Source organism: Dermochelys coriacea, chromosome 8, assembly GCF_009764565.3.
Source record: "Dermochelys coriacea isolate rDerCor1 chromosome 8, rDerCor1.pri.v4, whole genome shotgun sequence".
Classification (NCBI taxonomy): Eukaryota; Metazoa; Chordata; order Testudines; family Dermochelyidae; genus Dermochelys; species Dermochelys coriacea.
Window position 1 is genome coordinate 84,550,152 of NC_050075.1, and position 18,439 is coordinate 84,568,590.

The 18,439-nt window shown below is 38.9% G+C and overlaps 1 protein-coding gene across 2 annotated transcripts in view; it reads right to left on the reverse strand.

Moving 5' to 3' along the window:
* Positions 1–727: 727 nt before the first annotated feature.
* ST6GALNAC3 (ST6 N-acetylgalactosaminide alpha-2,6-sialyltransferase 3) overlaps positions 728–18,439 on the reverse strand; it is a 399,069-nt gene continuing 381,357 nt past the window's right edge. For both annotated transcript variants that reach the window (XM_043490484.1, XM_038414889.2), the window contains exons 4-5: positions 14,894–15,001; positions 728–9,774 (exon numbers count right to left, since the gene is read on the reverse strand). In XM_043490484.1, the coding sequence (XP_043346419.1) occupies positions 9,588–9,774; positions 14,894–15,001 (295 nt within the window). In that variant the 3' untranslated portion in view covers positions 728–9,587. The remainder of the gene's footprint in view (positions 9,775–14,893; positions 15,002–18,439) is intronic.

Consider the following 18,439-nt stretch of genomic DNA (forward strand, 5'->3'; position numbering starts at 1 on the left):
TAAGCTTTCGTGAGCTACAGCTCACTTCATCGGATGCATTCAAATAAATTTGTTAAGTCTCTAAGGTGCCACAAGTACTCCTTTTCTTTTTTGCGAATACAGACTAACACGGCTGCTACTCTGAAATCTACTAGCTGGGCAATAAAAGAAGCACATACTCACCCATTATCATAAGACATGAGCTTTCAAACAATGCTCTATGTTTGGAGTGCGCTCTCTCTTTCTAAATGCTGAACACACTCTCTTACCTCCTTCATATCCATTCACTTCCTAAGTGACTTCACTCTCTGGAAGAGTGGATGGGAGCTATGCACTCGTTACTGGAGGGAACTAATGAGCTTATTTAGGCCGCAATACTGTAAACACTTACACAGCTGCTTAACTTTACTCCTAAAAGTAGACCCATTGAAGTGAATAGTATTGCCCACATACTTAAAGTTAAGCTCATGTGAGTGTTTGCAGGATCAGGGTCATATTTATGTAATGTCATCAGATACCAATGTCTTCTAATATCAATAAGAGTAATAATTCAAACACAATTCATGTATCATTTCTCCGAAGCAGGTAGTAAACTTTCTGTGGGGCAGGGACTCTGGGTTTTTTGTGTGTGTTTTGTGAGCTATCATGTACATTTGAAGCTGTGTATAAATAAATAATATTTGTCTGGCACAAAGATGTGCACAAATGATGTAACAAAAAAATATTCTCTCTAACAGAGACTGGAAATTGTACACATTTATTGTTCAGACTTTAAAATAGCCCAGGCACAATTTTGCAAATACAGAGAAAGCACGTAAAAATAATCCAAATGGGAGTGAAAAGTAAGCGGCACACAGTAGGAAAACTGACAAAACGCAAAATATCTCAAATACATTTTAACAGTACAAAAGACTCTTAAAATCTAGCACTAAAAAAAGCAAATGAAGAAATGTAATAATATTTGAAACTTCTAATTAAATTCATTTTAGTAATATGTAATAGCAACTTCATAAAAACAGGAGGACGCTTGTATATCATGTATACACACACACACACACACACACACACATACATATCTATCTATCTATCTAAGAACCTACTGGTATGCAAGGAGAAGAACAAAAATTGTCCCTGTAAAAAGATGAATGGGAAGATGTGCATTATATACTATATAAAAACAATGGTCGCATTAGCAGAGCAATATTAGTAACAAGTATGTACAGAATAAAAATGCCTATTTTGAGTAAATGGAATGAAAATTAATCTGAACAAAAGAGACACTTTCCATATTGTGCACATGTTGGATTATACTCTACTGTATCACATTTCTGACTTGTGAAGCAAATTTAGGGCACGGTCCTGTTAGGTGCTGAGACCCCTTCCCCAACCCATATTATCTGAGTTGAAAGGGTTCAGATCTGAAAAGGTCAGAGCTATGAAAGGAATGAGCCGAGGCCAAGAAGTATGGAGGAAAGACCCAACACAGGAGCTTCTGTTTAGCCCAAAAATTGTGTTGCTAAATGGGGTGAATAGAAGTTACTCTTCCCGGTATTGTAGAACATTCTAGTAGGTCACTTTGAGAATGTACCAGAACTTTAGTGAACATAAAGCAACAAATAGTTCTGCATTTACTAGTTCCCTCTATCAGAAATATTGGTTTTTCTCATTCTTATTTGGTAATATCTGGAAAAATGCTTCTTGTGCTATCAACTGCATGTGAGTGTACTGAGGAAGGGAGAGATGGGAGGCCTTGACAGCAGTCGGCATAGGACATTTTCCCCCCAGCCTCAGAAATGTTAGTGTCAGGAATTTCAGCATGAACAAACTGTGCAGCTACCACATTCATCCTAAAAGAAAAGGAGTACCGGTGGCACCTTAGAGACTAACAAATTTATTAGAGCATAAGCTTTCGTGAGCTACAGCTCACTTCATCGGATGCATTTGGTGGAAAAAACAGAGGAGAGATTTATATACACATACAGAAATCATACAAAAAATAAGGTACTTGCACAGGAGTCAAACATTTGTAAAAGGCTGCCCTAACAACATAATGTATTTGACACCACCTGCGTCAAGAAAGTCATTCCTGAGGTTATACCCAAATGTGGGCTTTCCTTATAGCAGGGCACAGAAATGATAGCTGAGCCCTAGGGTAGGTTCACAAAAACATGTTTAACTATGTCTGATGTTCAAGTGAAAAATGTCAAGTTTAGTAAACATTTCCTGACTGGCTTCACTAGTTTATATGCCACAGTCCGCTAATGGCATTGCTATAGATTTGAAGCAAAGCACTGCAACTCAATGTCATACAAAATTAAAGAGAAAGAGCTACTGTTGTTTACAATATGCACATAACTTCCATTATCTATTACAGTATGAGAATAAAATAATACATAACATGCTATCATGCATACTACATGGTAAGAACATGCATTAGTTCAAGTTACAATTTTTTTAGGGCCAGTAAATCAGAATGGTACTCGACCATATTAACATACTAACACCCTCATTTCTACAGGACTTATTATAATAGCAGCCAGTGATACATTCAAAATCAAATGTTGGAAGGGTCCCATGAACTCATTGCCTTGTGCAAGTGAGTTAAGCTTAAAACATACTGACAGTAACATAACTCAATGGCATTTCAGCTGAACTGCCCGGTTCTCCAAGACCCGGACACTCACACCACTCATATCTGGGGCTAGATTATGACACCAAATCTCCAAGTGCTAAAGGGGATGAGGATTCCTCTTCCCAAGAATCCTCAAATGATGCTCTGTGGGAACAGGTTGTGTGGGGGAGAGGAATGGGAGAGAATTGGGCAGGCTACAAGCAGGTCATGAACAGCCCTGTGTGGGGTGGAAGATGCATATAATCTAATGGAGCTGTAGGACTAGGGCAGGTTTGGGGGCCAAAGTTGGAAGTGAAGCACTGGGATGCCAAACAGATGGCTCTGGCCTCCTGGGAATCCCTATTTTGGACAGATCTTATAGAGGAGGATTTCATTCTTCCCCCAGTAGTCTCCTTTTGCAGATTTCACCATGGGAGCACCAATCCAGTCCATGGACATGACTACTCTGTGGGTTATGTAACACGGAATAAACAAACAATATGTTGTTTCCTGAAGCTTTGCACAGAAACACATCAGTACTCAAGAAGGTACATTTGGATTTTGGCTATTTATTCACCAAGGCATCCTTCACCTCTGCATGTTTAAGTCACATTTCTCTGTATTCTCCAGAGAATAAAGGAACAGAAAGAGACACATCTGCTGAAAATGAAACACTTTCTGCTCAAAAGAGCTAACCACGCCAGGTCAGGAAACAACAACAACAATAAAAAACATGACTATTTGTTGTATTCGATATGTACCATTGCCCAAGGACAGCTCTAAGTTGATGCTTTGGAAACTAACATGGAGTTTTACTCTTGTGGTTACTCTAAGGTTCATCAAAAATAAGTACTAGACTAGTTCCAGCATCACAAGAGGCATATGCTATTTCTGAAATACAGTCAGAGATGATTTGCAACCAAACACACACATGAATGTGTAAAGTGCCTCTATTTTTTCATTGTCTCAGGGCAATAAACATTTATAATTCAAGGATCAATGTTCTTTGCTTTAATTGACATGTTTTCTGGGTGAGCATCTGTGCTCTGACCTCAGCTGTCCTGAGAAGGGTTCCAGCATTGTACATCTGGTGATAGAGCCTTGGTTGGGACAGCCCCAACAGTGCTCAACTTGCTCTCCCTTGACATTACTATTACTATTTATACGATGCTATAGTGCACCTGGTGCTTGCTACACAAGACTGCTTACCTCAGTTAATCTGACTGCCAAGATTTTATAGTGATGTGTGTTCTGTGCCTGATTCAAAGCCCATTGAAGTCATTGGAGATACCTCCACTGACTTCAATGGGCTTTGGATTGGGCCCTCAGTGACTACCCAGGGCGTATACCATAGCAATGAACACTCTATGCATATTGAAGTGATAGCTAGATTGACCTCTCCTGAACACAGTCTGCTCCTGCTCAAACTCCTTCAGTCTGTTATGACCTTTCAGAGTTTCATAAGTTTCAAAGAGTTGAAGGCCAGAAGGGACTATTAGATCATCTAGTCTGACCTCCTGTAGAACACAGACTATTACATTTCATGCAAATACCCTATGCTGAGCCCAATGGCTTCAGTTAAATTAAAGCATTTTAGTCCTCAGGAGAGTAAACTGTTTTGTGTCTCAGACAGAGAACGAGAGACTGAGGTGTCACCAGTGCCCAAGGCCCCTGCAATGGCCGTGAACTCATTAGGTAAGACATGCTCAGATAATCCTAGCAGGTGATCTACATCCCACCTTGGGGAAAATTCCTTCCCAACCCCAAATCTGGAAATCAGTTAGATCCCGAACATGTGAACAAGACACACAAGCCAGGCATCTAAGACAGAGAACCTGGACTACCCCCTTTGGATCGGTCTGCATATGGAGCCCTCTGTGTGCATATCTCCTCATCCTGCATGGGAGAGGGGCTCAGCTGCCTTTACGGAACCATCTCCTCTCTCCTCTGTACCTTGCACACTCCTCTGAAAGCAGCGGAGTTGGAGCCTTGGCAGGTGGGAGGGGAGGAGTGGGCAGGGCAGGGCCAATTTCCAGAGATTGACTGGAAAACATAATTCAGCTTGACATACAACTTCACATACAATTGCAACATCATCTAAATGTATCAAAGTTACATACCTGTAGCTATGTAACATGCAAAATGGAAAACATTTTGTGAAAATTTTTGCCCCAATTCTTTCCAAGACAACGTCAACATTTTTGAAAACGGTTAACCAGCTCTACAGGCCACATACAAAGTATGCAAAATAAATGTGTCCTATATTTTAACCTTTTATCTAAGTCAGGACTATACCTGGTCAGACAATGAATGCAAATTTACCTATTTGACACGAATATAAAATATTCACAAATAATACATTTGACAAATACTTAACTATCTAAGAGCTGACTGAATTAAGATACAAATATTTGTGTTTCACTTATTTTATGACAGATGGCAAAAACATTGTCAATTTATTTGTGAATATCAGTCTACCAAATATAACGAGGAGAACTATTTGAAATCTACAGGTCAACTCCTTGCTTTCTTTACTCACACGAGCAGTTGATTAAAATAGGGGTCCTCAAATAAAGTAAGCAAATAGCATCTAATTAAGGTCAGGTAATTTGTAATAGCCCTTATTTAAAAGAATAAATGTTTCTGAACTGCCGTCCTAACTGCTCTCAGAAGGTAACTGATCAAGGTCTCTTAACACAGTCACACAACAGAATTCTTTCTTCCATACTGCAGTGCTGATTTCTAACACAGTCATCTTTAATGCAGTGATCACAGGTCCTTACCCATATAATAAAAATAATGGAAAATTGCATTTAGTTTATGCTAAAGACAGGCAAATTTAAATAAAGAAAGTGATGTTCATTTACTCTGGTGTACATGAAGCTTGATGCAATGTTTCTAATGTGGTTTCAATGTGGTTTTTCTCAACCTGCATATTCAAGGATCCTACTACAAGCAGGTAGCAACACTTCCAAGTTTGCTTTGTGACAACTGCAGTCAAATGAGGTTTGCAATTCTGCTACACATTTAGCTGCTGCTAGAGATGTATTTATCTAACTGGCCATTGCACATGATAAAGTCTGATGAGCCATTCCATACAGCATGTAAGTATTCCATAAAGAGCTACAATAGATTGCATTAACTTTAGAATAATTTCCTATTTAGAAAAGTTTTTTTAAAAATACAGATTAAAAATATTTGTGGTGTATTTTCCAGTGATAGCAGAGAAAGTAGTAATAATTTTTAGGGAGAAACTGATTGGTAGCCTTAGGCTCTCCAAACTCCCACATTTAGGCCCCAAGTCAGCAGTTGATTCCTAATGAGCAAAGCACATGCATGACTTCAGTGGGACATAAGCCTGTCCTTAACTCCATCCCTATTCAGCAAGAACACACTGAAATGCTTTGCCTTAATTCCCATTCGTACAGGGATAGGGAAATATCAGTGAACATTTACGTAGAAACTCTATAGTCCTTAAAGAAATAATAATTCCACGCAGTTCTTACATAGCACTTGTCATCAGTAGATCTCAAAGTGCTATATAAAGGTCAGTATCTTGATCCTTCTTTTCCAGATGGGGAAACTGAGGCATAGAGTGGTGACTAGCCTAAGGTCACACATCCAGCCAATAGCACTGCAGTGATTAGACCCTCCTCTCCTGTGTCCCAATCCAGTGCCATATCCACTAATCCATGCTGCACTTTTCCCCCATATAATATACTCTAAATGCTGAACAGAATGCAAAGTTAGAACTGAATACATACAAAAGATTGGTCTTCTTTAGCAGAATGTGTATTAACCACTATCTGTAAACACACATTGCAAATTTTAAACCAGTTAGGTCTCCCGTTTTTTATATTAATGTAAAACATCATTTGTGGATTTGTGAGTGGGATGTCCTGATTACTCTTGGAGGATGTTGTATAATTGTATTAAATATTTGCATTGGCTCTGTTTATTTTTCAGAATAAGGCTTCACACACTTTACATCAGATCTATGTTGATCTGAACAAGTTCCAATTATCTTGAAACTATCTTGCCTTTATGCTGGAATGATATTGAAATACTGTCCTTTCAACATGTGGATAAAGGATCATCCAAGGTCTTTATTCCGTCCTTATTGTGGGAAAAAAATTGATATATTTGAGAGAGGGGATGGAGAGCATTTTGCCAAAGTGTATATTGTAGAATTATAGGCTATAGATTTGAGGAATCATGCAAGATTTTCTCTCACATGAAGGTTCCTCTCACCGGCATACACAATTTCTGCCCATATCTCATCACTAGTCACCCCTTCTTCCCCATTAACCCCTTTAATTCTGCCACCTTGTCTCTCCTGATGTTCACCCTTTGGGTTCCTTTCCCCACAATGACTTCATACAATTCCCCATGTTGCCCTTCACAGTATGCAGAGAACATCCCCTATAGCGCAGTGTGCCCTACATCATTTGCTCTTCCTTTAAATCCCTCATTGCAGCTCCTTTTATTAACTTTCTGTGTATCCATTCAAATTGACAAGATATGTATGCACATAGCAAATTAGCTCATGGGCTCACAGTTGCAACCTTCATCCTTCCATTACCCTTTCCCCTTCCTTGCTTTATTTCAGTCCTTGCTGTATTGGTCTATAGATTTTAAACTCTTGGGGGAGGAGGCATTTTAAGAGTTATTTTTATTATTTGTATATTATGTAAGTGCCTACAGGCCTGAATTGAGATTGGGGCCCCATTGTGCAAGGCGCTGTACAGACACATTGTGCATGACAATATCTGGCTTGACAAGCTTGCAGTCAAAGAAAAAGACAGAGGATGGGGTAAGGAAATGTGATAATTCTCATTCTGCAAATGGGGAACTAAGGCAGAGAGAGATCAAGTGACCTGCGACAGAACCAGGCATTGAATCTAAATCACCCAAGGCTTAGTCCAGTGCCTTAACCACAAGCCCATCGGTGTTGTGTCTACTACGAACTAGGCACATCTATGGCACACAATAGGTAATAAGAGGAGAAAGCTCATGTATTTTAAAAACCATCAGGAAGATGCTTCAATGGAAAAAGCCTGTGGCATAGTCCAAGGGAAATGGAGAAGAAACACAGACATCACTCTCAACAACAAAGGGGAATGGTGTTTCCTCTTCATAACAGAAGAGTGGCACTTAATGATGATGAAAAAGAATATATATGCTCTGGACATATCAAATATAGATTTACATATACAAATATACATTAGGCAATTCAGTCAGTATACAAATATTTACATGTAAAAATAGAGAGACAAGAAAGGTGAGGTAATTGTCTCTCTCAAATCCTGGGATCAGCATGGCTATAACAACACTGCAAACATGTAAAAATAGGTTTTTCCTTTCCCCTTTTCATGATTTACAAAAGCATACAAAGTTTCCTGTTTAATAGTGTGAGTGCACCTGTGTGCAACGTTCCACACACACTTCTTTCAAGTTTCACAGACTTGGCTTTTACAGTGTTGAAGCTGACATTCCAGGTGCTAAAATGTTCGTAGGAAATGTTTTGAACTGAAAGAGACTTAAACATTAATTTAAATACAGTAAAAAAGGTCACATGTTTAGCTGAATTATTTTCAAATTAAAAATGGTTCTGCTGCAGTTGAAATAAATGATGGTTCACTTTGAAGAGTGTATTTGAATTAGAGATGGGCAAGTATTAAACTCAAGAGCTGCCCCATTGATGTGATAATCCTGTGAGGCACTGAGAATCCTCAACTCCAACTGAAAGTGGAGGAAACTCAGCATTAGGAAGAACACATGGTATAAAAGGAGGGGCACAGCAGCATGCAGGATCAGACCCTGACATGGCTGCCACTTTCCTCGAACAGCCAACATACAAGAATGTATGCCAAGTGCCATAGGTGTTGCCATAATAATAAATGCTTATATACCATTTTTCACCTTCAAAACACTTTATGCCACATACTCCTTTTCTCTTTGAAAACACTTTATGGACATTAATTAATCCTCACAAGACCTTTGTGAGGTAGATAAGTATTATCCCCATTTTTAAACGTGGAAAAACTGAGGCGGAAAGGTGAAATAAATTGTCCAAGGTTGCAAGGGATTTGGTGTTAAAACTGGGATCAGAACTCAGGAATTTTGTGCTCCAAGTCCTGTCCTTGTATCCCTAGGCCTCCCCCACCATCATGTTTTTACACCATTTGTAGAGCTATTGTTTCAAAAAGCAGGTACAATTTAGGGTGATGTCATAAAAAAGTGAACTAATGTTGGTGGATGCTGGAATGTCATCCTTCAAAAATACTGCAATTTGAGACAGTGTCCAGAGGAATTACATCATTCTAGATGATGGAGGCCAACCAATATGGAAGTAAGTAGGTAACCAGAGCTTCTGTGTTACCTATGGGCCTTTGAGCTCTGAATATCTTTGCACAGGGGAGTTACCTACAGTTCAGGAATCATTATTTACCCCATCTCTAATTTTAGCACACCCAGTGTGGATGCATGGGAAAGTATATACATACTGCCACATTGGTGGTCCTTAACATTTATCCAATTGTATGTAAGATAAACAGATACAGTTACCTCAGAATCTACTATCTTTGTATTTGCCTGTAGGAAGTTACCTTTAGTACTGCAAATCTTGAGGTTAACTAACTGCAGATAGTCATTTTAATTAACTAAGGCAACTGGAAAGTTTCTAAGGGCCACCACTCTGTGGGCATGCTTGTATATAACATGAAATCACTACTATCTGGAAACGACTGTTGTCTTGAATTAAAATGCAGTCAAAATGTAAAGTGCATTATTGGTATATAACCCTTAGTGATAAAATAAGCAACTCATCTGCCTTCCACAAATTGGTAAGTTTTGCTTAACAGCTGATCCATCAACTTCTCTATCATCAAGTTTTAGTTTAGTTTATCTAGTGTCTGAGAACGTCCATCAGATGTAAGCAAGATCATTGTAAACTGAGAGATTTTTGTAATAGTATGCTACTAAAGAAGAACCAACATCAAGACAGTGTCCAGTTGGGGTGTGTAAATATTATTGTGTGCTTCTTGGCCCATTTAGCAAATACTTTCTTTTCTGTGATAAACCTATGACCTCCATAGGGAGCATTTTCATGCAGAAAGTACTCATCACATTCATCTCTTCCTGGCTCATAATAATGGTAAGAGACCTTTCGAAAGGCTTCTGACCTGGGAAAGAAAACAAAACACAGATACATGTTAATACATTTTCCAGGCAATCCATTATATATACTGACAGGTTTCAGAGTAGCAGCCATATTAGTCTGTATCCGCAAAAAGAAAATGAGGACTTGTGGCACCTTAGAGACTAACAAATTTATTTGAGCATAAGCTTTCGTGAGCTACAGCTCACTTCATTGGTGTGCATCCACCAATAGCTGTAGCTCACGAAAGCTTATGCTCAAATAAATGTGTTAGTCTCTAAGTGCTACAAGTCCTACTTTTCTTTTTATTATATACACTGTAATTGTATTCATTGGAATCCCATCCATGTGTCTATTGTGTAAGAAATCTTTCCATTATAGTATATGCACAGTGTGGTTTGTGTGCATTTTAATAGATCAAATAAATAAATACAGGTCCTTAAAGTTCACTGGCCTTACTAATTAGCATAGGATTATGGTCAGGGTCTAGAGGACATGCCCCCTGGGTTGTCCTACTGCAAAAGTTAGCCAATGTGTCAGTATCTCTAAATGGAAGGCTCTCATTGGGTAGTCCTAGTCCCCGCAACTGGCCCTTGGGTTGGCTGACTAGGGCACAGGGCAGTTGATATTAGCAAGCAAAAGAGGACGGGGATCTTTCTTGCTCTGTTGTTCCTAGCAAGTGATTAAGCTAAAACAAACAAAATATCTTCTAATCAGGCAATGCAGCCAGAACTGCAGCTATAGGGAAACCCCATCTCACCCTATCAGGGACACGGTGAAATGTTACTGTGCTGTTTACTGATTCTATGTCAGCGAGGAATACTGTCTGAGCTCTATGGGGACAGCTTTGTTTAGACAGGCAGTGAAGGCAGCTGTAAGAAATAATAAAAACATAATATATAACAAATAGAAGAAAGGGGAAGTTGATAGTAATGAATATAAATCAGAAGTTAGGATGTCTAGAAAATTGATAAGGGAAGTAAAGGGATACCAGGAGAACTCTATGGCCAGCAGAGTTAAGGACAATAAGAAGATTTTAAAATATATTAGGAACAAAAATAATCCTGACAATAGTATTGGTCCATTACTAGATGGAAATGGTAGAATTACCAATAATAATGTAGAAAATGCAGATGTGTTCAGTAAATATTTCTGTTCTATATTTGGGGAAAAACAGATGATACAGGCTCACCATATGGTGATAATAACACTTTTTACATTCCATTAGTACCTTTGGAGGATATTAAACGGAAGCTACTAAAGTCAGATATTTTTAAAATAGCAGGTTCAGATAACTTGAATCCAAGAGTTTTAAAAGAGCTGGCTAAGGAGTTCACTGGACCATTAATGCTGATTTTCAATAAGTGTTGGAGCACTAGTAAATTCCACAGGACTGGAAGAAAACTAATGTTGGGCCAATTTTTATAAAGGGCAAATGGGATGACCCTGGCAATTATAGGCCTGACATTGATCCAGTCACCCTGACATTGAACCCAGACAAGATAATAGAGTGGCTGATATGGGAATTGATTAATAAAGAATTAAAGGATTGTAATGTAATTAATGCCAATCAACAGGGTTTAAGGAAAATTAATCCTGTGAAACTAACTTGATATCTTTCTTTAATGAGATTACAAGTTTGGTTGATAAAGAACATAAGAACGGCCATACTGGGTTAGAGCAAAGGTCCATCTAGCCCACTATCCTGTCCTCCAACAGCGACCAATGCCAGCTGCCTCAGAGGGAATGAACAGAACAGGCAATCATCAAGTGATCCATTCCGTCGCCCATTCCCAGCTTCTGGCTAACAGAGGCTAGGGACACGATCCCTGCCCATCCTGGCTAATAGCCATTGATGGACCTATCCTTCTTGGATTTATCTAGCTCTTTTTTGAACACTGTTATTGTCTTGGCCCACACAACATCCTCTGGCAAATAGTTCCACAGGTTGACTGGCGTTGTATGAAGAAATACTTCCTTTTGTTTGTTTTAAACCTGCTGCCTATTAAAGGTAATAGTATTGATGTAATATACGTCAGTATGTTGGCATTTGACATGGTACTGCACAACATTCTGATTAAAAACTAGAACGATATAAAATTAACATGGCACACACTAAATGGACTAAAAACTGGCTAACATATTGGTCTCAAAATGTAACAGTAAATGGGGAATTATTACTGAGTGGGTCTTTGTTCAATGCGGTGCTGCAGTTCTTGGCCCAATGCTCAAACATTTTTATCAATGAATCAATGACCTAGAAGAAAATAAAATCATCACTGATAAAGTTTTCAGATGATACAAAAATTGGTGGAGTGGTAAATAATGAGGAGGACAGGTCATAGATACAGGACGATCTGGATCTCTTGGTAAACTGGATGCAAACAAATAATATGCATTTTATATGGCTAAATGTAAATGTATACAGCTAGAAACAAAGAATGTAGGCCATACTTACAGGATGGGGGACTCTATCCTAGGAATCAATGACTCTGAAAAAGATTTGGGGGGCCTGGTGAATATTTAGCTGAATATGAGCTCCCAATGTGACACTGTGCCAAAAGACCTAATGTGATCGTCAGATGCGTAAACGGGGAGTCTTCAATAGGAGTACAGAGATTATTTGACCTCTGTATTTGACACAGGTGTGACCACACTGGAATACTTTGTCCATTTCTGGTGTCCACAGTTGAAGAAGGATGCTGATAAACTGGAGAGGGTTCAGAGAAGAGCCACAAGAATGATTAAAGGGGATTAGAAAACATGGCTTATATTGCTAGACTCAAAGAGCTCAATCTATTTAGCTTAACAAAGAGATGGTTCATAGGGTGACTTGATTACAGTCCATAAGTATCTACATGGGGAACAAATATTTAATAATGGGCTTTCTAAACTAGCAAAGAAAGGTATAACATGATCCAATGGCTGGAAGTTAAAGCTAGACAAATTCAGACTGAGAATAAGGTGGCAATGTGAGAGTAATGAACCATTGGAACAATTTACAAAGATTTATGGTGGATTCCCCATCACTGACAATTTTAAAATCAAGACTGTAAGTTTTTCTAAATGATCTGCTCTAGGAATTATTTTGAGGAAGTTCTATGGCCTGTGCTATAGAGTAAGTCCAACTAGATGATCACAATGGTGCCTTCTGGCCTTGAAATCTATGAAAAACTTGAACTATGTCTCTCCTTTTCTCATGGCCTTTGTAATGTTTTCCAAATAACAACACATCTCCTTTCAGTCTGGACGACTATGATGGGGTGTCTACTACACAGCTGAATCAAAGGTTAACAGGAATCTGACAGCCAATTAGCCACTTTGCTGCATCTGCATGGTATGTCAGACTTGATTTGTTGTTAGCTCCAGCTGGAAAGGAGCTGGGTCTTCTTCATAAAAGGCAGAAGTGAGGTCTTGTTGAGGCACTCAGGACAGAGAAACCCAGGAGAGAGGAGATACGGAGTTTCCGCTCTCTGGGAAGGGCCTGAGGCAGGTAGACAGAAGAAGGGCTTGGTAACAGCATCAATTGCTGTGGTGAGCCCTGGAAAGGGGGAAAGGCACAGAGAGGGAGTCCTGAGGGGTCAGTGTTCCAGCAGAAGAAAAAGGAAGCTGGAAGGACTTAGGGAGACGCCAGAGGCCTGAGAGACTGCTTTAAGCACAAGCTACATGGAAGCAGCACAAGGGGCTCAGAGGTAGGAAGTGGCCCAGGAAAACGGCAGTATGTCTAAAGGAGCAGACCTAGTTGCTTAATACAGGGTCCTAGGGCTAGAATCCAGAGCAGAGGGTGAGCCAGCATTCCCCTACCAACCCTGAGGAAGGGGTGTACAAGCCCAATGTAAGGACTATTAAGTCCAAGGTTGCTCTGAGGGCAAGACAGCTTCAAGGATGGACTGAATAATAGCCCAAGAGGGGGCAGAAGTATTTGTATTGGGATGTTTCTGGACTTTTAGTTGTACCTTCTGTTACTCCGGAAGGGGACAGACTTTAGAGTGATCTGGCCAGAGGGCTGAGTTGCAAGAAGTGGTGAACCACTGCAGGACTAGATCAACCTTTGGCAGGGGATGCTAGACAGGAAAGAGCTGCTATGCTATGCCCAGTCCTGAGGGGGGTTCCTGGCTAAGAGTCCAACCTTCCACAAGGTTGTTTAGGTCATTTACCAGGAGCTGAGTTCTGAAAATCATCCTGTTATGTAGATGCCTAACTTTAAAGAGCCAAGTTTGGAGCATTAACTCCTTTCTCCGTGTCCTGGTGGCAATGAGCATTGAGCTGTCCAGTACGGAGGAGAGAGAATGGCAAGGGTGTGGGCAGAGGTAGAAGTTGTACACTTTACCCTGGGAGCTGAGGCGCCCAATCAAATGGTTACAGAGGCTCCAGATTTGCTTGAACTAGCCCTGCTAACATAAAATGTGGCGTGCTTTATTATTTCACTTGACTAAATTTCCTGCTTTTGTGAATAAGCAACGTGTCTACTATATATTCCATTATCTTTATGCTATAGAGTAAAAATATCTGATTTGGATTTTTAAGATGGTGGTTCACTTATGATAATAGGATATGATGTATGACAATGCTAGATCACCAACAGTTGTCGGTGGGAATTTATGTCACACTATGATGATAAAGCTCAGAGGACTTGTTTTGTTTTCCAATGAGAAACCCCCAGCTACTCAAAGCCGACCATATATATACACCTAGAAATAAAGTTCAGACAGGTTGCTCATTTAGTGATGAAATATAGTTTCGGGTAACCATCCTGAGATAATCAGTTCCGCATTTCCAAGAGCATTTGGTATTCTGTGAGCTAATAGATTAATATTTCTTGTATAGACATGTTTGAGCGGTGAAAACAAGTACACTTTGTCAAAAGAGCAAAAATGTTCTCCGTTTCCCAGCGAACTCCAAGACTGCTGAAAGTCTTTGATTAAAAAAGTTCCTTATGACATTTGACATTCAAGTTTTATAAATGTTTTTTATTTTATCAACAAATACCATATCAGAACTAAATACACTGACAATATAGCATCACATCAATGCAAAACACTAGGAAATGGATTCCTCAGATTTATTATATTAAAATAAATTGTGAATTTTTGGACAAGATATCAGAATTGTAGATGCATGAAAATAATTTCCTGTGATCTTACTTGCAGTAGGTGTCATTTATCATCCCATAGACATGAATTCCATAGCAGGCGTCCATAGCCAGAATTAAGGTAAACCATCCAGTGCTGAGATATGAACCTGACTGGACTCTGTAAAAATACAGCACCAAACACAACAAATTCCAATGAGAAATTACTAACACTTTATCAAAGAAATATCACTGTTACTTGGGCCAAAAGGCATTAAGCAACTTGACAATCTGTCAAAAATATATAATTATTTTGAATTGTTATAGGTGTTCTCTCATTCTTTCTAGGTTGGGGCCTCAGGCTACAGCCCACAGAAGAAAAACCATATGCTAAATATCTGAAGTCAAATAACTCATGTCCCGTAAGGTGGGGAATCATTTATTTGTACATTTGAAAGCCAAATTAAGGTAGAATAATAGATGAAAGGTAACAATCACTACCAGAAGTCAAATTAAAAGGGATGTGTGTACCCACCTATATATACACACATCTTCATGTACACAAGAACTATTACTACAATGTCATGTATGTTACATGAATATTGTGAAGTTTACACACAAAATGCAACTTTTACGGTTGTGTTGACAATCACCTGGTAGAATTGAAAGCTGCTTTGAAAAATAAAACTCTGTGTCATTCACTGATATGACATACTTGTATCAGGGAGGGAGGTGTAAAGGAAATATGGTCTGGTTTGGCAACCTTTACTCATGCAACCTAGTTCCATCGAAAGCAATAGGACCACTTGCATGAATGAGAACTAATCACATAAATAAGGATCTGGCCCACAGTTTCCAAATGGCTCCTATTTGAGAAAACATATATTCTTTAACAAAGGTCAAATCCTGTTCACATTATTCACACAAGCAGCACTATTGGGAGTCAACAGAACTTCCCACGTGAACAGAGCAAGCAAGAGATGTTGCTTTAATATCCCTAATAAAAAGGAATACGCTAGGCACTAAAGGTGGGATTCACAAACATATTTAGGTGCCTAACTCCCATTTAAATACCTTTGTGAATCCTACCCTCCCTACTAATTGGTTAATGTTCAGCTTTTCTTAGAGAAAGTATGTGCCTTTCCATTCTAGTGAGATTAACTAAATATTAATAATAAAAATCCATGTAGTAAATGTTTACATCAAGTCACAAAGCTAAATGTAGCCCTAAGACTAAGCTCAGTTCAGGAAGATGTGGGGTGAGGGGAAGGAGAGGAGGCAAGATAGCTGTATGCCACCTTTGTAGTCCCCAGATTCTGGGTACAGCCAGCGACCTGTCTGTTCTCCATCACAAGCTAAAGTAACCTAAGGGTTGCTCTAAATTAAGTTTGGGTGCAAAGGCCCTCCCAAAGGGACTTGCTGTAGCAAGAGGTGCTTTGGCTACACCGCCTCTTCTCCTGGAACTCCCCAAAATATCTGTATGTTGGGGGCAGTGTAGAGCCATTCAGCTTTACACCACATAGAAAATTCTCTTTTACCAGGAGAAATGCCAGATATCTGATTCAGCTGCCTTTGTGCACCAAAGAGACCACCAGGGAAACCAGAATCAGGGTCATAATATTATAAGTTAGTGCTGAAGAAAGTATCCATGTGCAAATAAGGGAGGGTGACAAGTGGAAGCTATCAATCTTTTACCAGACTGGCTCTGAATAGTTTTCAGAGTAGCAGCCGTGTTAGTCTGTATTCGCAAAAAGAAAAGGAGTACTTGTGGCACCTTAGAGACTAACAAATTTATTAGAGCATAAGCTTTTGTGAGCTACAGCTCACTTCATCAGTGAGCTGTAGCTCACGAAAGCTTATGCTCTAATAAATTTGTTAGTCTCTAAGGTGCCACAAGTACTCCTTTTCTTTTTGCTCTGAATAGTGTTGTACTTTGGTAACTGATATACTTATAATCAGAAACTGCTTAATTTTATTTGCTCTTCTCTCAGAGGAACGGTGCTATCAGTGCTGTGATGTTAAATAGGCATACAGACATATAATTTAAAATATGACCTTTCAGCCAGTTTATTAACAATGAAATGTAAGCTATGAGCCACTTATATGCCTTTTCAAAGCATATTATTCCTTTTCATTTTCTACAGTCCTATTTCTTTTTACACTTTGAAATGCTGCTACATGCTGCAACTGCCACAGGTAAATTGCTTCTAGTAGTTTGTGCATTTTCTTAGTGCTCTTTATTACCTGCTTTGGATGTTGGCTCACTTTTTCCACTCTCTCTAAATCTCTTAATCTGTCTTCTCCTCCCCTCCCCCACCCCCCAAGTTTCTCCAGTTATTCTAGGCAGAATTTTTTCCTATTGCCTACTATAGAGAAATATGCAAGCTTTCCATAATTCCCAATCAAATCATGGGGAACTGAAGTGGGTATTCAAAAGCAGTTAATTTGGGGAACTGTAATGCTTCTAACAAGCTTCCTGCTCTAGCAGCAGAAGCACACTAACCTTGGGATAACCATTTAAGATCATAAGAACCATTTATCAGAGCACTATGAAGATCAGGACCTTTCCGATAACAGAGGCTTATTGGACAGTCCTATATTGACAGTAGCATCTGAAATCTGCTATGCTCAGGAGTAAAAAGGAATCTTAAAAAGAATTAATCAATATTTCATGTCTTGTTTTAACACCACTGGACTTTAGTCCTCTCATCAATATACTACACTGACAGGATAAATAAAAATAGCAGAGTAAGTTTCCAGATACCTTCCCTGGGAGATGGAGTATGTGACAGAATACAGAGTATGTTCTTTAAAACAAAACATTTATTTTCTTTCTTCTTCCTGAAGATATGTGGCTAATGAAGGAAAACAATTAAAAATAAAGGGAGTTCTGGATGAAATGTAACACCTATTGATACTATAAACATATTTTTGACATATTAATGAAAGCAATACAGAAAATGTGAAAACAAGGCAATGGTCAGCAAAAGTTAATTGCTCTATTTATCTTGTAAACTAAAAGCGTATTTTGCCCAATATTTTGCCTAATCTCCTAGGATTAGGGCTTCAGAGAACTATTAGTTATTGGGATTTAATACACGCTCCTAACTAAGGCCCTGATACAGCAAGGTATTTAAGAATGTGCTTAACTTTAAGCAAAAGTAGTTCAAATGGAGCCAGTAGGACTAACATGCTTAAAGCTGGGCACGTACTTAAGTATCTTGCTGAACTGGGGCCTTGGATGTGACTATGCCTGTTTAAAATATCACTCACTTCAATTTTTTAAAAAATGAATGAGTTTAAAAGTTATTTGCAAATCTCAAGTTACAAAACACTGCAGTTTTATATTTATGGGAGTTTTCTATAACTGAGCTAGAAAAGATTGATGATAGTTCCGTACAAAATGTAGAGAACTAATAATTTGTTAAGAATTTGCACATCAAATGGCAAATTAGCTATCTGGGAAAAAGCTTAGATAACATATAAAAAGAAATCTGGGTTGGCATTCAAGTAACACTAGAGAAAATACAAATGTTCTTAACTTCTGATTTTCATATGGTTCCTTTTGCTCAAAGGGCTTTTTTCATTTATTAAAAAATATTCATTGCCTCAAAACCTT